Below are 20934 nucleotides of genomic sequence, written 5' to 3'. Positions count from 1 at the left end.
TGATAAGACACACCGGGCAGCTGAGGAGTCGGCCCCTCCCCACCTATCCCAGCAGCAAAGGCTCCTCCCGGGGACTCGGGGACTCATTAGAACTTAGAAGCGCAAAGCGTCAGGCCCCACCCCAGGCTACACACAAAGTGAGTACCTGCACTTTAACTAGTTTCCCAGGTGATTTATTTGCCACTGGAGTCTAAGAAATACTACCCCAGTTCAAGGAGCAAGGTAGCAGAATGGTTAGAAACAGATTCCAGAGAGAGCCTGTCTTGCTTTGGAATCTGATTATTAGCTGTGCAACAGTGGTAGAGTTGTTTAACCTTTCTGTGTCTCAGTTTGTTCATCTGTAAAGTGGGGATGGTAACAGTACCTACCTATGTGGTAGGTAATCGTGAGAACAGAGTAAGGACTTTAGCACAGTGTCTGGCACAAAGTTAGCACTATGAAAGGCTACGCCTTTCTACGAATACAAACTCTCTAAGAGTAACTAGATCCAGGGGACAAGAGAAGCCAAGCAGTCCTATCTGACTGGCATCTCCCAGGGTTTCAGCACGTCTCAGGACGTACCCAGCCCTGAGAGGCGGTGGTCTCAGAAGTCACGCTACAAACATCTTCAGTGGACAAAGGCCCGGAAGAGGAAAGAGCACAGAAGGGGGCTGAGCGAGCCAGAAGAGCATGGGGCAGGAACAGAGAGGTATACTAACCCCACCCTCTTGGACCCAGACCCACAAGTTCCCCTTAAGGCTCTTTTCTAGGCACCTGCTCTGTTCTTATCAACAGAGAGAGGAAAGGGTGAAGGGAGAAAGAGAGGCCTTCAGATTGTGACCCCATCAGACTAGGGCTTACCTAAGGGCAAAGAGGAGTCCTCCCCCATCAGACTAGGAGCTCCCTCCTCTACCTGTATCTTGTAGTGCCTTTGAGCAAGCCGAGGCCCTGGGCCCAGGGCACAGTGTACTTAACAATTCTGGGGTTAAGAGGGAATCACATTTCCCCAGATAAGAGATGAGGTCAGTCCTCTTCTGTCCTTTCTTTCCTGCTCCCCCCACCCTCAACCCCCATCCCCCAGGCAGCAGTCTCAGCAAGAATGCAAAGCTGCTTCTCAGAAAACGTCAGGTGCCATCCCCAGGGCCACTTAAACCTGCCATCCCTCCCTCATCTCCCCCATAAACCACAACTCGTGTTCCAGAAAGCCGGCCAATTCCACCTCACCCCTGCGTCTCCCACCCCGACCACCAGAAGCACACGCTCGCACCCCAGGCACACGTGCACACGCTTCAGTAGGGCCTCAGGGACCGGCTGGCCGCCCGCCAGCCCCGACCACTTGCCCACCAGGAGGCCAAGGCGAAGGGGCACAGCTGTCGCAGCTAACAATGGCCCCAAGCCCCAGGGCTGCAGCTGTTGTCCGCATGGGGCGTGGGGGTGGCACAGGAGGGGGAGGATTTGCACCGCACGCCAGCCGTCTGTGAAACTGGAGACAGGCACGCGGCCGAACTGACCCCAAACTCCCCCAGGGGAGAGCCTTCCACACTCACCCATCCACCCCTCACCTTGGCAGACTCGTCCCGCAGGGCTGAGTAGCGGCGGTGCAGGCCTGAGGGCACGTGCGTGGCTGTGCTCAGGGTGAACCGCACATCCCCTGCGCTGCCCATGTGCGACCTTGAGTGGTTCAGGGGGAGAAAAGACCGGCCCTGAGGACTGGGAGCCCCAGCTCACACCCACTAGGGCCCAAAGAGTTAAGAGATCTCTGGCTTGGTGATGAGAAGTCTTAGCTGGCAGAGAGCTACTGTAAATAGTTTAAGGGTGGCTGTGTCAACAAGAGATTCGATTTATTCTCTGGTGCCCCAGGGATCAGAATGATCCAGGCGAGAACATTCTAGGGGAGCAGCTTTCCATTTAACCTAAGAAGCACCTTCAGATGGTAAGATTTGGTTTATGATGCAACTGGTGACTTTTAAAGAGCTGAGCTCCCCATCAAAGAGGCATGTAAGCAACAGCTCTTGGGCCATCTGACAAGAATGGATTTTGCAAGGAAGGGTACCTAAAGGTCCTTTTAATCCCAAGGGATTCGTCCTCTCCCAGCAACTTCCCTTGGGTTTCCCCAAAATCTAGACTGAGTTCCTGGCTGAAATTCAACCCAGGCAGACTCCCTATCCCCAGGAAGCTTCGGGGGGCTCCAACACTCTTATCAGAGACATGGACTAGAAAAACCACTTACATGACCCCTGGGTTTATTCCAACCCTAGGATTTTAGAATCCCAGTAATGAGGCTCTGGAAGGTGTGGATGCCTTCCCTAGTGACACTCCTTCCCTATGATGCCTTCCCAAGCCTTCCCAGTTTGAGGGGGCTCAGGGCAGAGGGACAGGGCAAGCCTATAATGGATAAGGTAGCCGCAGGGAAAGGGGAGTTTCTGCTTATCCCCCCTTCTCTCCTCCAACTCAGTCCCAATTCCGCGATAGGTCCAATCTTCCTATGGTCAATGCCAAGAATTCTCAACCATTAAGGAAAGCAATCAGGCAAATAGCTCAGTGTACTAGGAGTCATGAGTCATATTCATTGGGGGCTGGGGCAGGGGGGGGTCTCTTCGGAGAAACCTATGGGAAGGAAGAAGTCAGAGGAATTCCAACTACTATTCCCTGTCTCTGTTTCCTGCCTGTCTCCGTATGTCCTAAACAAAAATTCCTGATGAACTTGAAGGCAGTACTTACGTCTCTACCACCCCAGACACCCACAGGCTTCCCTTCTTCAGGTTCAACATCCCTTTCCCTAATGCAAGCCCCACCCCTCCCCACATAGATGGGCATGTACACCTTTCCTGTCACCTCTCCTCAGGGAAACTGATCCCTATTGCCCCAACACAGCAAGAGCATGACTGAAGGAAACCTCAGAGACTCCCTTCTGTGAGATACTGGTTTGGAGAGAAAACAGCCCAGACCCACAGACCTTGAGGGGCATCGCCTACTAGTGTCCTCAGTCTCTACCCTGCCTCTCCGGGCAGAGAAGTGGAGGCAGGACTAAGGTCTGAGTTCAATGCCAATTACCTCACAGAATGTGGAGAAAAATCCAGAAGTACCCTAAAACATGGACCTAATTCAAGCATTAGGTGAACAGCGCCACTCCCCATCTCTTACAATGTTTTCCGGGACAAGGGTGGTCACAACCATGATGTGGCATCTCAACTTCCAACCATGAGGAAGTTCTGGAGCCTCCTCACGTCAGTCCCTTGTGCTGCCTTGCTGCTCCCTGCCTGCTGTCTGAACCTAGGTGGTCCTGAACTCTGAAGCAACAATCCTCCAGAGCTCTAAAGATGGTGTCTCCAAGGAACTAGAATGAACCAGACACTCTCCATGAGAAAGTCCTGTGGGACATCGGTGAGCAGGTAACTCAGCACACCCCTCTCCAGGGCATGTCCTCTGTCAAGGAATCAGGAAGCACAGCCTGTGTCCCATGGCACTGGGGAAGGAGCATCCTGTCTTTACTGGCCTCTCAGCATCCCTCAGAGGACGGGTGCTCCTTCTACGCGGCCCAAGTGAGCTAGGTGATTTTGACCAAGTTCTGGGAGCCTCAGTGTCCCACCATGGATAGGAGGAGGACCCTGAGGTCCTGGGCGGTCTTTTGGTGGGAGGAAGTCTCCTTCCTCAGGGTCCATCCAGGACCCCATCCCAGCACGCCCAGCCTCCCGCGCTCCAGTACCTGGAGTGGACGCCATCCACAAACGGCCCCCCTCGACCCTTCAGCTGGTCCACCTCTTGGCGCAGCTTCTCAATCTCTTCAGACAGGCGGCCCTGTGCCAGGCAGACCCAGGGTGGGGGTGGGGCCAGGGAGGGGCGGAGAGGGGAGAGAGGGACAAAGAGGACAGCAGAGTTGGGGAGAAGCAGAAGAATGTACTGCAAAGTCCAAAGCCAGGGGCCCCCGGCCAGGCCCACAGATGACACCAAGAGAAGAGGTCCAACTGGAAAGTGAGCAGAAGGGTCGGCAGCGGGCAGGCAGAGGGGCAGGTCCAGAAGAGGGTCTGTCTTAGTAAGGATTCTACTGGAATAGGTCTGATGAGCCCTCAGCACTACATAAATGCATGGCGGTGGAGGCTGGGCAGCCGAGGGGCGCGGGGTGCCCGCCCAGACCTCACAGACGTGGCTGAGCCAGGGCCAGTGACCAGTCCTCCCAGAATCACTGGACTCCTGCCTCACCTGGTTTGAGGCCCCATCAGATCTTTCCCTGGGCCCTGCCTCTGCTGCCCCCGCTATGCCCTAAGCTTATGGCCTCCGTTTCTTCTTTACATGTGGGTGGTGACGCATCCACCGTGAAGGGCTCTAGCGAGAATCAGCGCAATCCCGTCTGTACACAGACTAGCGTGGTGCTGGGTGGCAGAGAAGCTGCAGGAAACACAGGCGTGTTCCTTCCTCACCGCAAGCCCGGCCCTCCCAGACTGGCGGGGCGGCCCAGCAGCTGGGTACCTTGTGATGGTGCTGCTCCTCGATCTGCCGCTGGGAGCTCTCCAGCTCCTGGATCAGCGTGTTCTGGGGGAGAACAGCTGGGAGCTAGCAACCCCGCCCTGGCTCCTCCACCCGATCTAGCCAGCGCCTTCCCCTCCCTAATCAGCCCCCCTCTCCAGGCCAGACCGCCCCTCCTCGACCTTCCTGCTCCTCCCTTCCCCAGCCTCCCCGACGTCTGTCCACCCAGGTCGATGTCCCAGACGCGCCCCGCCCCTGACTAACCTCTTGCGGCCCAATTCCTCCCCTCGGCTCCACCCACACCCTCGCCACGCCACGCCCCGGCCTGGAAGCCCCGCCCACCAGGTCCGTGACCCACCGCACCTTCTCCTCCAGGGCCGCCATTCGCTCCTTGAGGTGCAGCTGCAGGCGCTCGTTGGACTCGCTGAGCAGCCGGTCCACGGTGTCTGACAACCGCTTGTTGTGGTCCTCGTTCATCTTCTCCCGCTGGCGCACCTGCAGAGCCAGCACACCTAGTCCCAGGTCACCCTAGGGCCACCCATTCCGACCTGGTGCCAGCCCACTCACTTGCCCCGGACTCATCCTCCAGAGCCCCCCTCTCCAGCTTCCCAGGACCACCTCCCGGGGCCCCTCCCAGCTCCCACTCCTCAGGCCTGTCCACGCGCCAATCTGGGAGGCTGCCCTGGGGACAAAGAGGGGGCCTGTGAGCCCAGCCCGGTGCCCTCACCCTCGCCAGCTCCTGGTTCTTCTCCTCCAGCTGCCCCTCCAGCTGCCGCAGGTGCTCCTCAATGCTGCCGTGCCTTTCTTCAGCCTGGAGGCGGGCACGGGTCAGTGCATCTCCAGATCCCCTGCCCTCCTGCTCAGGCCCCGCAGCCCACATACCCATTTGGGGGTCAGGGCCTCAGTACCAACAAAGCCCAACCCTCCGCCTCCCCCCCTGGAGCAGAACTCCACCACCACTACCCTTCTTCCCAAGCCCTCTCTACTCCCTGCCAGGTGATCCCCACCCCCTGCTTCCAGCTCAGGGCCTGCCTTAAAACAGCCTGGAACTGGCAGCCCAACAGACTCCCCACTTCCAGAAAAAAACTCCACTTGAAAGTATGAGCTGCCATAAATCTCCTCTATGCCTCCAGGCAGACGGACCTGCACTTAACATGAATGCAAGCCAGACTGCCTGGGTTCAAATCCCGGCTCCCTCTCTTCCCAGGGGTGTGATGTTGGGCAAGTTACTGGACCTTTATGTGCCTGAGTTTCCTCCACTGTAAAATATGGGTAACCATAGCATCTCTGCACATCGGATCACCACGAGGACTACATCAGATAATCCATGGCAAACACCCAGGATGCCATAAACACTCAGCAAATGCTGGCCATGGTTATAACCAGCCTAGGCAGAGGGGGCCCCCTTCCATTCCTGTGTCTCCAGAGGCGGAGACCCCATGTCTCTGCTGATAAAATATTCCAGACTAGCACAGACCTTACAGTCAGGAAACCCCTCCTTAGAACCCCCTACTATGACTCATTTGAACATATGAAGCACTGCAGCCCATCCTGTCTGGTCTAGGAAGCTGGGCGCTGACGGCCCAGCATCACGTGGTGTCCTTCACCGCACGTCAGCCCAGCACCGCCTCCCTGGGCACAAGTAAGACGTCACACACCGCCAAGTGCAATGCTATCATCACTGAGATGACGACATGATCAAAGACATAATGACACAAAAGCCTGATTAGGGAGGGAGGGACTTTTCTCAGGTTACGGAGCCGGTCGGTGGCAGAAGCAGACTTGGTCCTGGGTTGACCAACCAGCACCCAGGCTGGAGGCTCTGGCCACAGAGCCCCCAGCTGTCACACTGGCACAGCCGACAGCCTCTATCCTCCAGAGGCTTCAGAGCCTGCTGCTTACTCAGTGCTGACTTCCTTCTCTCCAAGGCTGGTGGGAGGGTAGCTATGGGGAGCCCACGTGAGCCCCCCCAACAGCATCCAATGGGGTGCAAATACTGAAAAGTCTCCTGATTAGCCCACTGCACATCTAGGTCCCTGCATTTACCCAGCTCTGCCAGATCCCATGATGACTTCAGCCTGCCTACCTCTTAGAAATGATTCCTCCATCAAGTTAACTATCCATCAGGTACAAATCTATTCCCCTTTATGAATCCTCCGGCTGCAGCCTTCAAGCAACCAGAGCTAGTTTCTAGATCCAGAATGCTTCCGTTTGACAAAGAAAGGTATGCTCAGCCCACACTCCCACTACCCACCCCCCAACCTGCTCTGATCTGATCTCCTCTCGGATTTCATCTTTCCAGGGACCAAACAGTCCTGATTTTTCCAGTCCAGCCCCCAGCGATGGCTAGTAGTGACACAATAGTGTCAACGATCATCAAAACATTGCATCGGCAACAGTCTCATCTACTTCTCCGTGAACTTCTGCAGCCCTCGTCAGGGGACCATCACTTCCCTGAGGGGTGATGAGGGCAGGGACGACTCTTCCAGCAGACAGACACTGACGGTGTGTTCCTGGAGTCATGCGGTGACAGGCCATTTCCTGGCTCCCAGCCCCGTGTGCCTCCCACTCTCTCTGCACACCACATCAGAGCTCCATAAAGCTCCGGAAGCCAAAACAGAGGCAGAGCCCTGCACCCTGGGCCCACTTGCCTTGGTGAGAGCTGCGATCCTCTGGGCCAGTTCGGCCTCCACCTCGGGCAGCGTCTCAGCCTTGCGCATGGTCTGCTGCAGCCTCTGCTCTGCAGCCTCTAGCAGCTCCTGCAGGTGCCGGGCCTTCTCCTCACACTAGTACCATGCGGGGACGGCCGGGAGTCAAGAGGGAGCCCCAAAGCCTTCCCCCTGCCCCGGGCCCTGCCCCAGGAGAGAGCAGGTGACAGGCCAGAGGAGCCAAGGATAACCCGGTTCTTGGCTGCCCACGAGGAGACCTGCAGGACCCCCAGGCTCCTGGCCCCTGGGGAAGAGGTTCCAGCATGATCACCAGGACCTCCAGGGTCAAGTACAACGCCCGTCCCCGCACCAGCGGGAGGAGTTACCTGGCGGTGCAGGGACTCCTTATTGGCCAGCTCATTCTCCAGCTTGTCATTGAGGTCATGGATGGACGTGGCCTCGCGCTGCGCAGCCAGGTAGCGCTTCTCTAGTGTTGTGATTCTCTCCTCCATGTCTTCCTTCTGGGCCAGAGCCTGGGGCAGGAGAGGAGGGCACAGGAGGGAAGGACATCAGCTTCTCTCTGCCCCCATCCTGTCTGCACCTCCTCACCAATGCCTGACTGCCTGTATCCTCCCCATGCCTCCCTGCCAGTTTCTGACCTTGACCCAGCCCTCCTGCTATGCCTCCGCACAGTGGACCCCACCCAGTGTTCCCTCTTAAACTCCCCAGCCCCAGCCTGGCCTCCCTCCAAACCTAGGGCATCGTAGCAGCTGCCCTCCAGAGTGCTGAATGCCTGCACACGGCAACCAGGTGGGGGCAGGCGGGGGCCCGAGCTCACCTCCCGGAGGTCCCGCTGATGCTTGCTGCTCAGCTCCTCCGACTTGATGAGGTCCCGGCGGGCAGTGCCCAGATCCTCCTCAAGCTCGGCCACTGTTGCCGTCAGGGTGACCAGTCGCTCCCGAGCCTGGTTCAACTCAAAGTTCTGCTTCTCCAGGAGCTCCTGCAGCTCCTCTACCTGGCCCGTGTCATCCTCCGGGGACAGTGAGCCGTGAGTCAGTCATTGGGCCCGGGGTAGCCCACTCCCTTGGCCCACCCCAGGGACGGCACTCCCAGAGCAGATCCCAGCTCTGCCTCCAATGACTGTGCACACCTCCAGCAGCACCGGCCTTCCTCGGGGCCCCAGGAGCTCGCACCAGACAGGAACCAAACAAAACACCCTTGTTCTCCTGTGTTTCTTTTGAAAAACCGTAGTGTCTAGTTTTACCTGCTGTCTCAGAATCTTGTCACCCGGGAAGGGGCATGATTAGGGGAACAAAGGCTCGGGGAGAGAGAAGGGATCGGATCTGACACCGACACACACAGTGCCTTAAGGATTCCAGCAGACAACAGAGTAGGCGCCTAGCAGCATGTGGGGCACACACACACAAAATCTATCGGTTTCTTTGCGGGTGGGGTAGGGGGAAGAAGGAAAGAGACATGGGAATATTGGAGAAAGCCCCGAATTTCACTCAAGCGTTTGTTCTCCTGAACAAACTCAGGGTGGGGTCTTCACATCCCGTCTGGGGGCAGCCCTGCCCCTGCCACGCAGTTCCCCATGACCCACCTTCCACAGGTGCTTCGGTCCCCTCTCCACGGTCCCCTCCTCTTCCGCCACTCCATCGCGAACCCCAGCCCCCTGCTGCAGGGCAGACACCTGTATGGAGGACAAGGCCCCCAGGGTGGTGAGTCAAAAAGAAGAGAACTTCCGGTGTATTCCAGACCCTTCTGAGTCCCCTGCCTCCTCCCAGCCTTGCGTTGGCTAGTGGTCTCCAGCCATGACCGTGGGAAGAAATCCAGTGCAGAAGCAAGTGAGGCAGAGCAGTGAACCCGCCTTGGCTACCGGGAGCTTCAGCCTGCAGGTGGAGGGCGGGCGGGTGGCTCACCTGCTGGTGGGCCCCTGCCAGCTGCTCTTCCAAGGTGGTCACTCGCTCCAGGGCTGCTCGGAGCCGTTCCCGCACCTGCCCGGGGTAAGGGGAGATGGAGGAAGACACAGGGACCCCACGGGACTCCGGCTGCAGGAGCCTGGCCTTGGTCTACCAGCACAGGGGCAGAGAGAGGGGCCTGCCAAGAGGCCCATCTCCGAGAGGGAATGGAACACAGGACCCGGAAATAAGGCTGGTGGGAGGAGGGGCCGGGGCGAAGCTCAAGGGCAGTTTTCCCTCAACACGGGGTGCAGAAACCGCAGAGGAGGGACGCGCAGAGGCGAGGCCGGGTGGTGGGGTGGGCCAGGCGGCAGGCCTAGGCCGGCTACCTTCTCATCCAGGGCCTTGTGGTGCTCGAACAGCGACTTGAGGGCCTTCAGCACCTCTACCTCACTGGATACCCCTGAAGGCGACTGGGCCTGGCGCTTCACCACAGTCATCCGCAGCGACCGCTCGTGGCGGGACACCAGGCACTCCAGATGTTCCAGGAGCAACTGGCAGGGCACGGGGCAGGGCAAGAGGGAGGGCTGTGAGCAGTGCCCCGGGAGCTAGAAGCAGGACCCCCATGACCACTGAGAAGACATGAGTAGGGCCGTGCACCCCCTTATTAAAATGTTGAAATGCTTCAGGTTGGTGAAGAGCTGCTGCCCCGAGCCAGCTGCCCCAGCCTCTGTCCCAAGACCCAGACGTTCCCAGGGCCACCCTCATCTATGGGGGAGAAACCTACGATCGACCCCAGAACATAAGACAGGAAGAGGTCAGCATGGGGCCGGGGATGTGCCCAGGGATGTGCCCGGTCCTGGCCACGCCCTTGGTGGGGGGTTCACCCCACAACACACACACACCAGGTCACCCCACTTACCCTCGTGTTATTCCGCTCTGCTTTCAGCTCTGATATCTCTTCCTCCCTTTCTAGAAGCTGCTCCCGACACATGCTCAGCTCCCGAGTTAAGGTGGCAAATTCCTAAAAACCCCCAAGGCCCCTAAGTGCTCGGGGATTTGCCCCCTAACCAGTGCCCTGCATGCCCACATCGGTGGTGGGATCTTCTCACCCACCCCTTACTTCTGGCACCTGCCCCCAGAAAAGTCCCCATCCATCCAAACCACAGTTAGCATCCGTGCCCCCAGAGGGGTCCCCATCTCTGGGTCCTCCATCCACTCCAAGTACACATTAGGGTACGAGGGGACAGAGGTGGAAACAAGAGTGAGAAAGTCAAGGAATCTGTTCTGAGGCCCCTTCCCCCTCCAGCCAACAACATAACCTCATTATATCCTGCCCCCTAATTTGTATTTCTGCTCAATGACATTATCCTTTAAAAACAGATGGAGGGGAGTCTCACCTCTGGGTTGGCAAGGCAAGGTCCCGACAGAGACTGGTGGATATTAGATAAGGAAGAGAGGGGGCTTTGAAGCGAGTGCCCCAGGGAGCTCCCTCCCACGCCCCCGCCGCCAGGGCTTTGCAAGATACGGGTGGCCGTGAAATAAAGGGACTGAAATAAGGACCCACGTATGTGGGAACAGGAGAGCCTGTGGCTCTAGTCCACATCCTAGGGACCCCCACTTCCTTAGTCCAGGGCTGCAACCTGGTGCCTGATGCCAGGTCACTCGTTCTGGCCTTACCGAGTACCCATGCTCAAAGTGTCCCTTTGAGGAGCCCTGTCCCCACACTGTCAGGCCCAGACACACAGAGACACCTTCCAGCCCACGCATCTCAGTGAGGACAAGCACACAAGGGTGAGAGGCTGGCCCCGCAGTTCCAGGTCCATCGTGCCCTACTTATTCAAGCAGACATCACCTCATTCCAGAAAAGTTTTCCGAAACGTGGCCCGAGCTGTGGATGTGGAGGGTCTGGGAGGGACTGAACAGCAGCTGCAGCTCTCTCCTAACTGATGCCTCCTTCCGTCCACCAAGGACTCGTGATTGAAGGAAGAATTCCAAAGCAATCCCCTCTTATCACTCCAGCTTAGGCAACAGGGACAAGGGCTGTGGGAAGGGGCCAAGGGACCCAGGGATGCCAGAGCCTGAGAAGCCTCAGATCTCTCCAACCTTGTTCCTTGATTATTGCCTTTCTGTCAAGGCCATGGCCAAAGGTGGCCAAACATCTCACCAGCCAGGCATGGCCCCAGTGCTGCTCCCCTCCTTTACACACACACACACCATGCACATGCACACTCACACACATTCACTCTCACACCCACTCACACGCGTTACACACTCACGCTCACACACATCATGCACACACACACACATGTACATATACCCAGAGATGGAACTCAGTGCGGCCCTAGCCCCACGCCATGGCGCCACCACAGAAGGACCCGTGCTCTCCTCCCCGCCCTTCCCTGGGCTCCCCATCCAGGACATCTGCCTCCTCCCCAACTCTAGCCCATTGGACCAATGCTGCCAGGACAGTCTCCCAAAGCCCGGCGTTGTCCACAACGCGGAATATAAGCGCTGAGGATCCTGTTTTTCAAGCTTCTCTCTCATGGGCTCCTTTCATACACCCTAAAACCTGGTCAACCCAGGTCACCTGCCATGTCCAATCACCAGCAAACTGTCTTGATTCCACACCTTTGCTCAGTGGGCTACACCCCCACAGAAAGTCCAACCCTCTGTCACCAGGTGATGAAATCACATCTATCTTTCAAAGTCCGTCTCAAAGGATGCACGTCCTTGGAACCTTTCCAGACTCCACAGAGGAAGGCTGTCTCCCTGCCCTGAATGCTGCCTGGAACAGCGCTCAACAGCACCAGCTTAGGAACCCATCGTTCAACCACAACTACCGTGAACACCTACCATGTACCAGGTCCTGTGATGCTCCCTGGGGACATAGTGACAAGAAACACATAAGCCCTGCCTGCCAGCAGCTCCCAGCATGGGGCTAAACTCAAATCCCAGCTCTGTCCCATTAGCTGTGTGACCTTGGACAAGTCACCTAGCCTCTCTGAAGCTCCACCTCTATCTATAAGATAGAAGGACATGCCTCATCCCATGTTGCTACGATGATCAAATGAGCCAATGTATGTAAAGCGCTTAGCACGAGTCTGCCAAAGGCAGCAACTTTTAACACTGATACAGTTTAAATGACCATTGGTGCCGCTCTTCTCTTCCCCTACCTACCTGGACTTCTAGTCACTAGGCTTTTTATCTGTCTCCTTTCTAAACCGTTGGCCCCAGGGGCAGGGCCTGGCTCCTTCAATCTATGGCTTGTTCAGGGCCTCCTGAACCCTGTCCTCCCGCAGGACTCCATATCCCTCTCCATGAAGCACCACCAGGCTCTGCCCCCACAACTTCTGAGCACTGGGCAGGAGAGTCCTGTGGTCCACCTGGGTTCACCCTGATTCTTCTCTGGTGGACGTATGGCTCCTCACGGCTGCCTCCCCGGTCCAGGCAGTAACACACACACACACACACACACACACACACGCACGCACGCACACAAACATGCACGCACGCACACACATGCACGCACGCACGCACACACGCACACACAGGCTGGGCAACCGGCTAATCTCCTCAAGCATCACCTTCCATCACTTGTGAAATAGAAATGATGGTGGTAACAGTACCAACTTCATAGCTGTGAGCATTTAGCGAAGCAAACTGCACACAGAGTGCTTAGTACCCAGAAAACACAGAAATGGTGACTTCATTGCTAACAGTGGTGGTGGTGTTGATTAAGGAGCCCAAGACAGGTGTCAAGATAATTGGCTTCTAAATCCAGCTCTGCCTAGACTTTTCTATGCCGTGCCTCTTGTTCTTTCCATCTGTGCGATAAGAGGTGGGCTAGATGATCCTAAGACTTCTCCATTTCCACCCTCCGTTTCCCCACCCACCATCTCCGAGAATAGGGCGCTGATGAGGCGCCGGCAAGGCAGAGGTGTCTTTCCAGTCTAGGATGCCACCTGCTGGCCGCATGGGCTCACTGCAGTGGGCAGCTATGGCTGGGTTTTCTTCCAGCATCAAATTCCATCCATTTCTCCGGGTGAAACCAATCCCAGGCCCAGGAGCTTGGAAGTGGGAAAGGACTTATGCAGGCAGATGAAGGGAAGTTAAAAGATCTGTGAATTCCATTTGTTGATATGCAAATGGTGCAGATAAACTGAGGGCCCAGAGCTCACCGGGTGCTGGGCTCTGAGGGGTTAGGGGAGAGCTGGGGGATGAGGGAGGTGCGGACCACGTGGCCTTACCTGGGGGAGGGCGGAGTTAAGGTGGCGCTGGAGCTGGTCCCGCTCATGCAGGGCGTCCTGGAGCCGGCTCTGCATGGCCGCCAAGGTCTCCTGACTCTCCCGAAGGGACTCCAGCAACTTCTCCCGCTCGTCCAGCATGTTGACCATCAGCTGCTCAAAGTTGGCGTCAGCATCGGTGCCGTGGGGGGGCCCCAGTGGGTCCCCCTCATTGATTGTGGGCATCACCTCACACATGGTGGGGGTGGGCAGGGCCTTCTCGGCAGCAGGGGACTGGGACGGAGTTCACAGGGTTGACACCTCCGGGGGGACCCAGGGCATGGGTCTCTGAGCAGGTGGCGCCAGGCAAGCGGACGGGTGGGCGGGCGCTTCTCCCATGGCATCAGTTGCTCTTGCTCTGGAAGGGGCCTGGTGCCCGGGGCGCCCCTGTGGACTGGAGCCAGAGGGTCAGGTTTAACCTCTCAGGGCTGGGGCTGGGTGCCCTATGTCCCCAGACAAGCAGGCAGCAGCCAAATGTGGCCATGACAGGCAGACGGAGCAGGGTTGGAAGAGGGCCCTCCGCTTAGGCTGAGCGCTGGAGCCTGGCCGAGTCCCAGCTGGGTCTAGCGACACCCATCGTTACTGGAAGGCAGTGGTCTGTGGAAGAAGAGGCTGCCGTGAGGACCAGCTGAGTAGAGAAGGGCATCCAGGGGTGGTGGTGGGGGCACAGGACACAGGACCTGGACCAGAAGGTGGGGGAGGAGAGCGAGGCATTGGCGCATGCCCCTTCTCCAGGCTTACTCACTCAGATGGCGCCTTGCTCACTTCTCCCAAGGAATGCACATGCCCGCTGCCTGCCGTAGCCTCTGCCTCTAGCTCTCCCCACCCCCAGCTGTCAGAAGTGCAGCCGCAGTGGAGTGGTTCCCCACCCACGTGGCTCACTGGCCAAATATAGAAATGATTCAGTCAGTGGCAAGGGAGCAGCCAGCAGGCTGGCCGGAGTCCTCCTGAGACCCGGGGGTGGGAGAGAAGAGTGGGGGGATAGGGTCTCTGCCCTCACCATAGCCTTCTCCCCCGCACTTAGGCCAAGGTAAGCACAGAAGGGGTTAAAGGGCTCTTCATGGGCAGGGGTGCACTAGGGTCACAGGAAACAGGGGCAGGGCAGCTCCTACCCAGACCACTGACACAGTCTGGTTCCTTGGAAAGGCACAGGCTGGGCACAGGGGTGGCAGACAGCCCTGACCGGCTCCATGCCCATCATTTGGGAAAGAGGCTCTGGTTCAAGTCATCCCCACTCCTGAAACCAGGCAGACAGCAGGCTGCCACACTGAATTTGTGGCCCACCACCTCCGTGTCGGCGGAGCAAGACCTGAATGAGGTGAAGGGACCCGGGGTCATGCGGGGGGTACAGGGCGTCGCTTTCCTGATGTGTACGGGCCCTGGCTCATGGCTAGACATCTTCTCCTTCCATGTAATTGTCTACAGCCATCACCAGCCAGGGCGGTTAGCGTGTGCACAGCCTGACTCCAGGAACCCCTGGAGCCTGGCACAGGGAAGCCCAGTGGTCAAAGGAAGGTGTGCTAGGGAAGGCGACTGCAGCTGGGGATTTCTCTGCCCGCCATGGGCTTCCAGTTGTCCTGCCCGCTGCGGGAAGACCACCACTTTAGTCGGTTTTCAGAGGAAGCTGTCTTCAGAGCTCCTGCTGCATGAGAAACAAGATGGGAGGCAGCCAGCACAGCCCTAGGCACACAGGAGACGCTCCATATACGGTGCTTTTCTCCCTACCCTACCCTCCCCATTTGGGAGACATGGGGACAGCGTCTCGCCTACCCTTTAGGTGGCCAGCTTGGGCGACAGGCAGATTGGGACGGTCAGGGAAGAGACAGGAGGTGTCAGGACCCAACATGAGAAGTCAGACCCTGGGCGGCCCCCAGCCTGTGGCAGGGCTGAGCCCAGCAGGGCAACCATAGAAGGGCCACGCCCCTTCCACCTGAACCTGTCATCTCCCCCACCCCCCCACCCCCCACCAAGTACTCGGGATCTAGGCAGAAATGGAAGCAGCAAGAGGGAGGCTGGGGAGGAATGTGAGCCTGGATGGGACACAAGCTAGAGCACCAGCTTGAGAACTCCTGAGCTCACCCCCACAGCCCTTCCCAGGGGGCCCGGGCTTTCAGGCTGGCACAGAGGTGTGCCCACACACACACATAGGCAGACGCAGAAACCTGGGGACCTGGGACCTAAGCATGTAGCCACACACCTGCTCTCGACACAAACTGGACATAGACACTAACCCAGGGGATCCTTTCCCCAAGCTCAACAGCCACTGTGGAGGGCAGTGTCCCAGCAAATCACAGAGGTGAAAAGTAGCCCCCTGGTCTGCACCCCCCACACACCTCAATGTCCCCACCCCACAGAGCAGCAGGGGGTGGACAGGACCGGGCTGCCAGCCCAGTCTTGCCGGGACTGACAACTCACTGATGCTGATAACAGCCATTCCTCCAGTTCTCCCATCCACCCTGAATGCTCTGATCTCTGAGGCTGAAAGCCATGATGCCGCCCCCCCCACCACCAGACCTCTCCAAGCTCACAAGCGGCCGGGCCGTCATTCCCTCCCACACCCTCACCCCACCCCAAGAAAAAAATGAGAGAGCAGGAGGGAAGGCTAGGCTGGGAAATGGGCTCCTAGGGGCAGAATCTGTCCTTTGGAGAAGAGCCATGGTGTGCTCAGGAGCTCAGGGGTCCAGGAGCCGCCTCAGCCCAACAGATCCCGAGCATCCTGCAGGGTAGTGGAGAGGAGGGAGCCCAGAGCTGGGACTCTGGACAGCGAGGCTGTGGTTCTGCCACAGATCAGCGGGATGACCTTGGGCTTGTCACCGCCTACTGAGAGCTCTGCTGTCAGATGGAACACACGACCCTTGTTTTGCCCACCCTCCAGGGAGGAGATCACAGATAAACAGAAAGCAGCGCAGGATTGCAGGGGTGTGTGAAGGACCATCAGTGGTGTGCAAAGGCAGGCCTGTGGAAGGGGCTTGGAAGTTCTCAGGAAGGGAGAACAGACCTCAGGCCGCCCGCTGTGATGTGCTAGCTATTTGGTCCAACTTGGCCTCCTCAAATCCTTCTGGTCATTCTGGCAACAGAGAAGCTGGCTGTGTAAGCAAGGCCCTTTCCCAGCCTCCCTCCCAGCCGGGTGCCACTGTGCTTCCCCTTGTGAAATGGCATCGTGGAGAGCAGGCTGTGGATGAGCCCAGAGGGCGCTGCCAGGTTCGATGCCTCAAGACGACTGCCCGAGACCCCCCGCCCCAGCCCCGGCCGGTGCAGTGAGGAGAGCAAAAGGAACCCCCCGCCCTGGTCCTGCCAGTGCAGCGAGGAGAGCAGAAGGGAGCTCGAGGGCAGCCAGGCGGGGACACCTGGCTCCTTCTGGCTCCGGGGCCGGCTTTAAATAGCGTAATTATCATCTCAGCCTCACAGAAGCCTCCTCGACTCCTGCACAATTTCTAAGTAACGCTCCCAGGTCCTGATTCTGAGGCGACAGCTACCAGCCCCCAAAGTGAGCATTTGAGGGGCTTTGCCAGCGAGGAGTGTGGGCAGGCTGTGAAACGGAGGGAGAGGGCTCCAGAGAGACCAGGCGTGAGGGTGTGTGTGCATGTGGCGGGAGTTGGCGGGGGTGGGGGGGGTGTCAGACCCACACCAGGTGTCTAGGCTCTTCTTGCCAGAAGAGGCAAATCAGAGGCCTCTCTGGCTTCTCAAAAGTCACCCCCATCTCTTCCGCACAAACAGGAGGGCTGTGCACTTGGGCCTGATGCTCTGACCAGCCACACACATGCACACACGCAACCGGCTGGCTCCCCACAGCCCTCCCAGATGCCAGCTGGGCCCCACCTTGTTGAGGGAGCTCCTGGAGGGCACAGCCGGCGGCCCCGTGGGGGCCAGAGGGCCAGGGCGAAGCTGGCTGCCGCTGTGCCCGTGTGAGTGGGCCTCAGGCTGGAGGCCCTGGAGCGAAGCGGTAAGACAGGCGGGCCCTGCCCCCACTGGGCCAGAAGGGAGGTGGTCCTCCGGGAAAATCATACCAATTATGAGAGCAGCTCTGACTTACTGGCTATTTACCCCAGGCCAGGCTGTCCTCCATTCACCTACTTTAATCCTCACAGTCCCTCGCAAGGAAGACACAGTCCTTCCCCCTCCGCAGACTGGGTCTCAGAGTCATGTACCCGAGTCTACAGAGCTGTGAAGAGGAAGAACTCGGATTCTATCCCAATCTGTCTGACTCCAAGGCAGGGAGAGGGATTAAGAAAGGGCAAGAGAGACTGTGACTCCCTCACGATTTCTCACCCTCGCCCAAGGGCATGGCAGCCCAGGGCCAGCTCTCCTTGGCCCTCTTCCACCCACCCCACTGGGGAAGGAAGGCCCCTGACGAGCAACCACCGCGCTCCCCAGGGGGCCACTTCCCCACCAGAGGTGACCCATGTCCAAGGCTTCAGCCACCATCCATCTAAATCCCTCCCCCAACCCCATCTCCCCTAGGGGCTCCCAACTGAGTTGTGAGCAGTCCCCTGAGACCCGCACACCACACCACATCCCTCAGGAACTGAGGACACCCCTCGGCTCCCCTCACCCTGTGGGGTTTCCAGATACTACCCTCCCAGGACAATGACATCCAGCTGCTCACCTCTCCTTCCCTCTAACCCAGAAGCTTCTCCTCCTCCCGTCCCTCTCCCTGTTCAGCCCACCGCCCCAAAAAAGCCTTGCCCTCACTCCTCCTCTCCTGTGAGAGCCCAGTGAGCTTCCTCCCCTGCTCACTGTCATGCTCCTGGACCACTGCTCACGAGATCCTGGCATCTCACCCAGCCTGCCTCAGTCTCCCCTTCCATGTCAGCCTAAGGCACTTCCAATCACCCTTCTAAGCCCACCTCAAACACTACTTCGTCCATGGGGCCTTCTGTGATCCCCCCCAGTAAGATCAAGCCTTCCACAGACCCAGCACGGCCTTTTACTCTTACCTCTCTCCGTGATACATCATCTCATCGGAAGACCCGGGGCTAAGAACCATGGCCTACTTACCTTTGGATGCCCCAACGCAGGGGTTGTAACGTACATAGACTGGAACAGACACGTGTGACAGGGTTTGATTCTGGACAGACCACCCCTGCCCAAGTTCGCAAAATAGTAAAAACTGGCTCAAGGCCTGGGAATAGGTTCATTTATCTTGTCTTCTGAAAATGAAAGCTTCTGGAGAGCAAGACAGGGGCCACCCCTGCTTGGCAAGGCAGACTGTAGAACAGGCTGATGGGTCTGAATGCTGGCTCCTCCACTGACCACCCACGTGGCTGGGAAAAGATGCTTAATCTCTCGGAGCCTCAGTTCCTCATCTGTGAAATGGGGATTGATAGCAATGCCCACCTCAGACAGCTGATTTGAGGATCACTGGAGTTCACGTACACAGAGGGCTGGGATCACGGCCCAGCGCTCAGGGGTGAATCCGAGCACCTCAGGCTCCTAAGGCACCTCCAGGCCAGGCCCACTCTGAACATACTAAGAAAACTAAAAATCTGTATTAGCTACAGGAAGCCACTGCCCAAGAAAACCTCTTGGAAAAGCTCTCCTGACAGTTTCTCATGGCTGCAAGATTCCCTTCAAAAGCACACAGTTTTCCAGGCCTCTGAAAAGACCAACAGTGAGACTTTATTTCTCTGGGCTTCAGGTTCCCAAACCTGGAAGATGAAGGTCATAACACGCAACACGTTTTAGTGGTCTTCTAGGTTGTCATGAGGGTCAAAGGGGATAAGACAGAAACTGATCTGAGGAGGAGAAAATAATACCCAAGGACCCATGGGCACCAACGGCCACCCAGGGCCTCCACATCCTCATGCCGGGCACCTTCAGGTAGGCACAGGGAGCGAGGTCTCTATCCAACAGGCTCCCCTGGGCCTGTCTCTGTGCAGCCCATCTCCCCAGCTGCTCCCCACATACTAGGTATGGCCCACTTCTTCCCAAGACAAGGCCTACCATTTCGGTAAGTATATGACTTACTATCCAAAAGAGCCCTTCCTGAGAATGAATGGAGGCACTGGGAACACTCACACCAGAACACAGGTATAAACTGAGGCACAGCTGGCTTTATGGTCACCCTCACTATCACTGCCCCAGGGGGACTAACGTCAAAGACTAGTGGGGAAAGGAGGACTGGGAGTCTCTTCTTCTAAACACTTTCTCTTCTAAAATACCCAAAAGTGGAGCCATCGCAACTACCTCTTTAAATGAAGACAGGATGGGCGCCTGGGTGGCTCAGTCGGTTAAGCATCTGCCTTCGGCTCAGGTCATGATCCCCGGTTCCTGGGATCAAGCCCCGCATCAGGCTCCCTGCTCTGAGAAGAGCCTGCTTCTCCCTCTGACCCTCCCCGGCCTTCCCACCGTGCACTCTCTCTTTCTCTCTGTCAAATAAATAAATAAAATCTTTAAAAAAATAAAAGAAGACAGGATTTGCAGACTGAGATAGTACCTTTAGGGCCTGCCCGGGGACAATACCACAGCACAGAGGGGAGGCAAAGGCAAAAGGCCCTGAACTCCCTTTTCTTAATATAATCTCATCCGTTCCGAATCTGTCGATGTTTCTGGATGTCTGATTAAGGTCTCATTTGTATAAAAGGGCTCCAAGTCGAAAAAGCATCATATGTTTACATACGGCTTCCAGAAGGCTCCCATTAAGTAAACACCTGCTCCCTCAGAGAATCAGCACATCAGTGCCACAGAACGACCAGCCTGAGAAGGCTGCACAGGTGACATGGGGGGGTCCACCGACTCCTTCCCACATTCTAAAGGGCTCCCAGAGATCTCAACCAACCAAGCCTGCAGCCCCGGAACACAGCACACAACTTGGGCTGAACTGACCTCATTAAGTTCGGCAACCCTGGCTGACTTCTGCTAACCAGAGCCATTGGTTAACGCTCATACATCCCCTTAAAAATTGTTTGCAAAAGAAGAAACAAAGTAATAAATGTGGCTTATTTGGAGAATAAAAATCTTTCAAAACTAGGGGTCCAAAGCTATAGGCCCAATATGACTCTTCTGGCATTGGGAAAAAAAAAAAAAAAAAAAAAAAGCTCAGAAGTATCCGTGTTAGTAGATGAGCCCCTAGATGAGGAAGCTGTCCTGGAGCAGAAAACGGAGCTGCCCGCATCAGGAACATGAGAGGGAAGTGCTGACTGGGGCCTGGGCATGGAAGGTCCAGAGTACTCAGAACTGCATTATCATGTGTGTGCCTGGTGACCAAAGGGTGTGGAGAGGCGGTGATTATCAAAGAGAGAGAATGTGTGTGTATGGGGGGGGGGTGTGCGTCCATGCAACAGTGTGTAAGAGTCATGAGAATATGTGGTGTGCAGGGACGGCCATGGTCATAAGAACGGGGTCCTGGCAAGCAGGTGCATGCACAGCGAGCGGCACGTGTAATGGTGGGTATATACGCATTATGGGGAGACAGACTGTGTGTGGTCATTTGTCAAGGGCTCACGACATAGGACTATGGTCATGCCAACGTGTCGTGCACGTACAGTCATGAGAGTGAATGCGTGTGGCTATGTAAGCACATACACCTGGGAGTCGTGAAATCGCGCGTGCTCAGAAGAGCACGTGGGTTCCATGAGAGCTTCCGCACGTGCGCGATCATGAAGGAGAGTCCACGCATGCGCAGTCTTGAACCTGTGTGAGTGCGTGTGAGAGGGA

General features: G+C 57.2%; 1 protein-coding gene across 3 annotated transcripts in view; it reads right to left on the bottom strand.

Annotated features, from left to right (window-relative positions):
• Positions 1–20934, bottom strand: part of LOC111151168 (PTPRF interacting protein alpha 4) — a 47265-nt gene that overhangs the window by 22610 nt on the left and 3721 nt on the right. For all 3 annotated transcript variants that reach the window (XM_022508964.1, XM_022508965.1, XM_022508966.1), the window contains exons 2-14: positions 13243–13875; positions 9915–10016; positions 9382–9546; positions 9014–9088; positions 8695–8784; positions 7930–8121; positions 7478–7624; positions 7095–7229; positions 5171–5254; positions 4807–4938; positions 4447–4509; positions 3686–3777; positions 1542–1650 (exon numbers count right to left, since the gene is read on the bottom strand). In XM_022508964.1, coding sequence (XP_022364672.1) covers positions 1542–1650; positions 3686–3777; positions 4447–4509; positions 4807–4938; positions 5171–5254; positions 7095–7229; positions 7478–7624; positions 7930–8121; positions 8695–8784; positions 9014–9088; positions 9382–9546; positions 9915–10016; positions 13243–13476 — 1620 coding nt within the window. In that variant the 5' untranslated portion in view covers positions 13477–13875. The remainder of the gene's footprint in view (positions 1–1541; positions 1651–3685; positions 3778–4446; positions 4510–4806; positions 4939–5170; positions 5255–7094; positions 7230–7477; positions 7625–7929; positions 8122–8694; positions 8785–9013; positions 9089–9381; positions 9547–9914; positions 10017–13242; positions 13876–20934) is intronic.

Source organism: Enhydra lutris, unplaced genomic scaffold (assembly GCF_002288905.1).
Source record: "Enhydra lutris kenyoni isolate GAN:26980312 unplaced genomic scaffold, ASM228890v2 scaffoldscaffold25, whole genome shotgun sequence".
In the NCBI taxonomy this organism is placed as follows: domain Eukaryota; kingdom Metazoa; phylum Chordata; class Mammalia; order Carnivora; family Mustelidae; genus Enhydra; species Enhydra lutris.
Note: the sequence above shows the minus strand (reverse complement) of the source record. Positions and strands in the feature narration are given on the sequence as shown.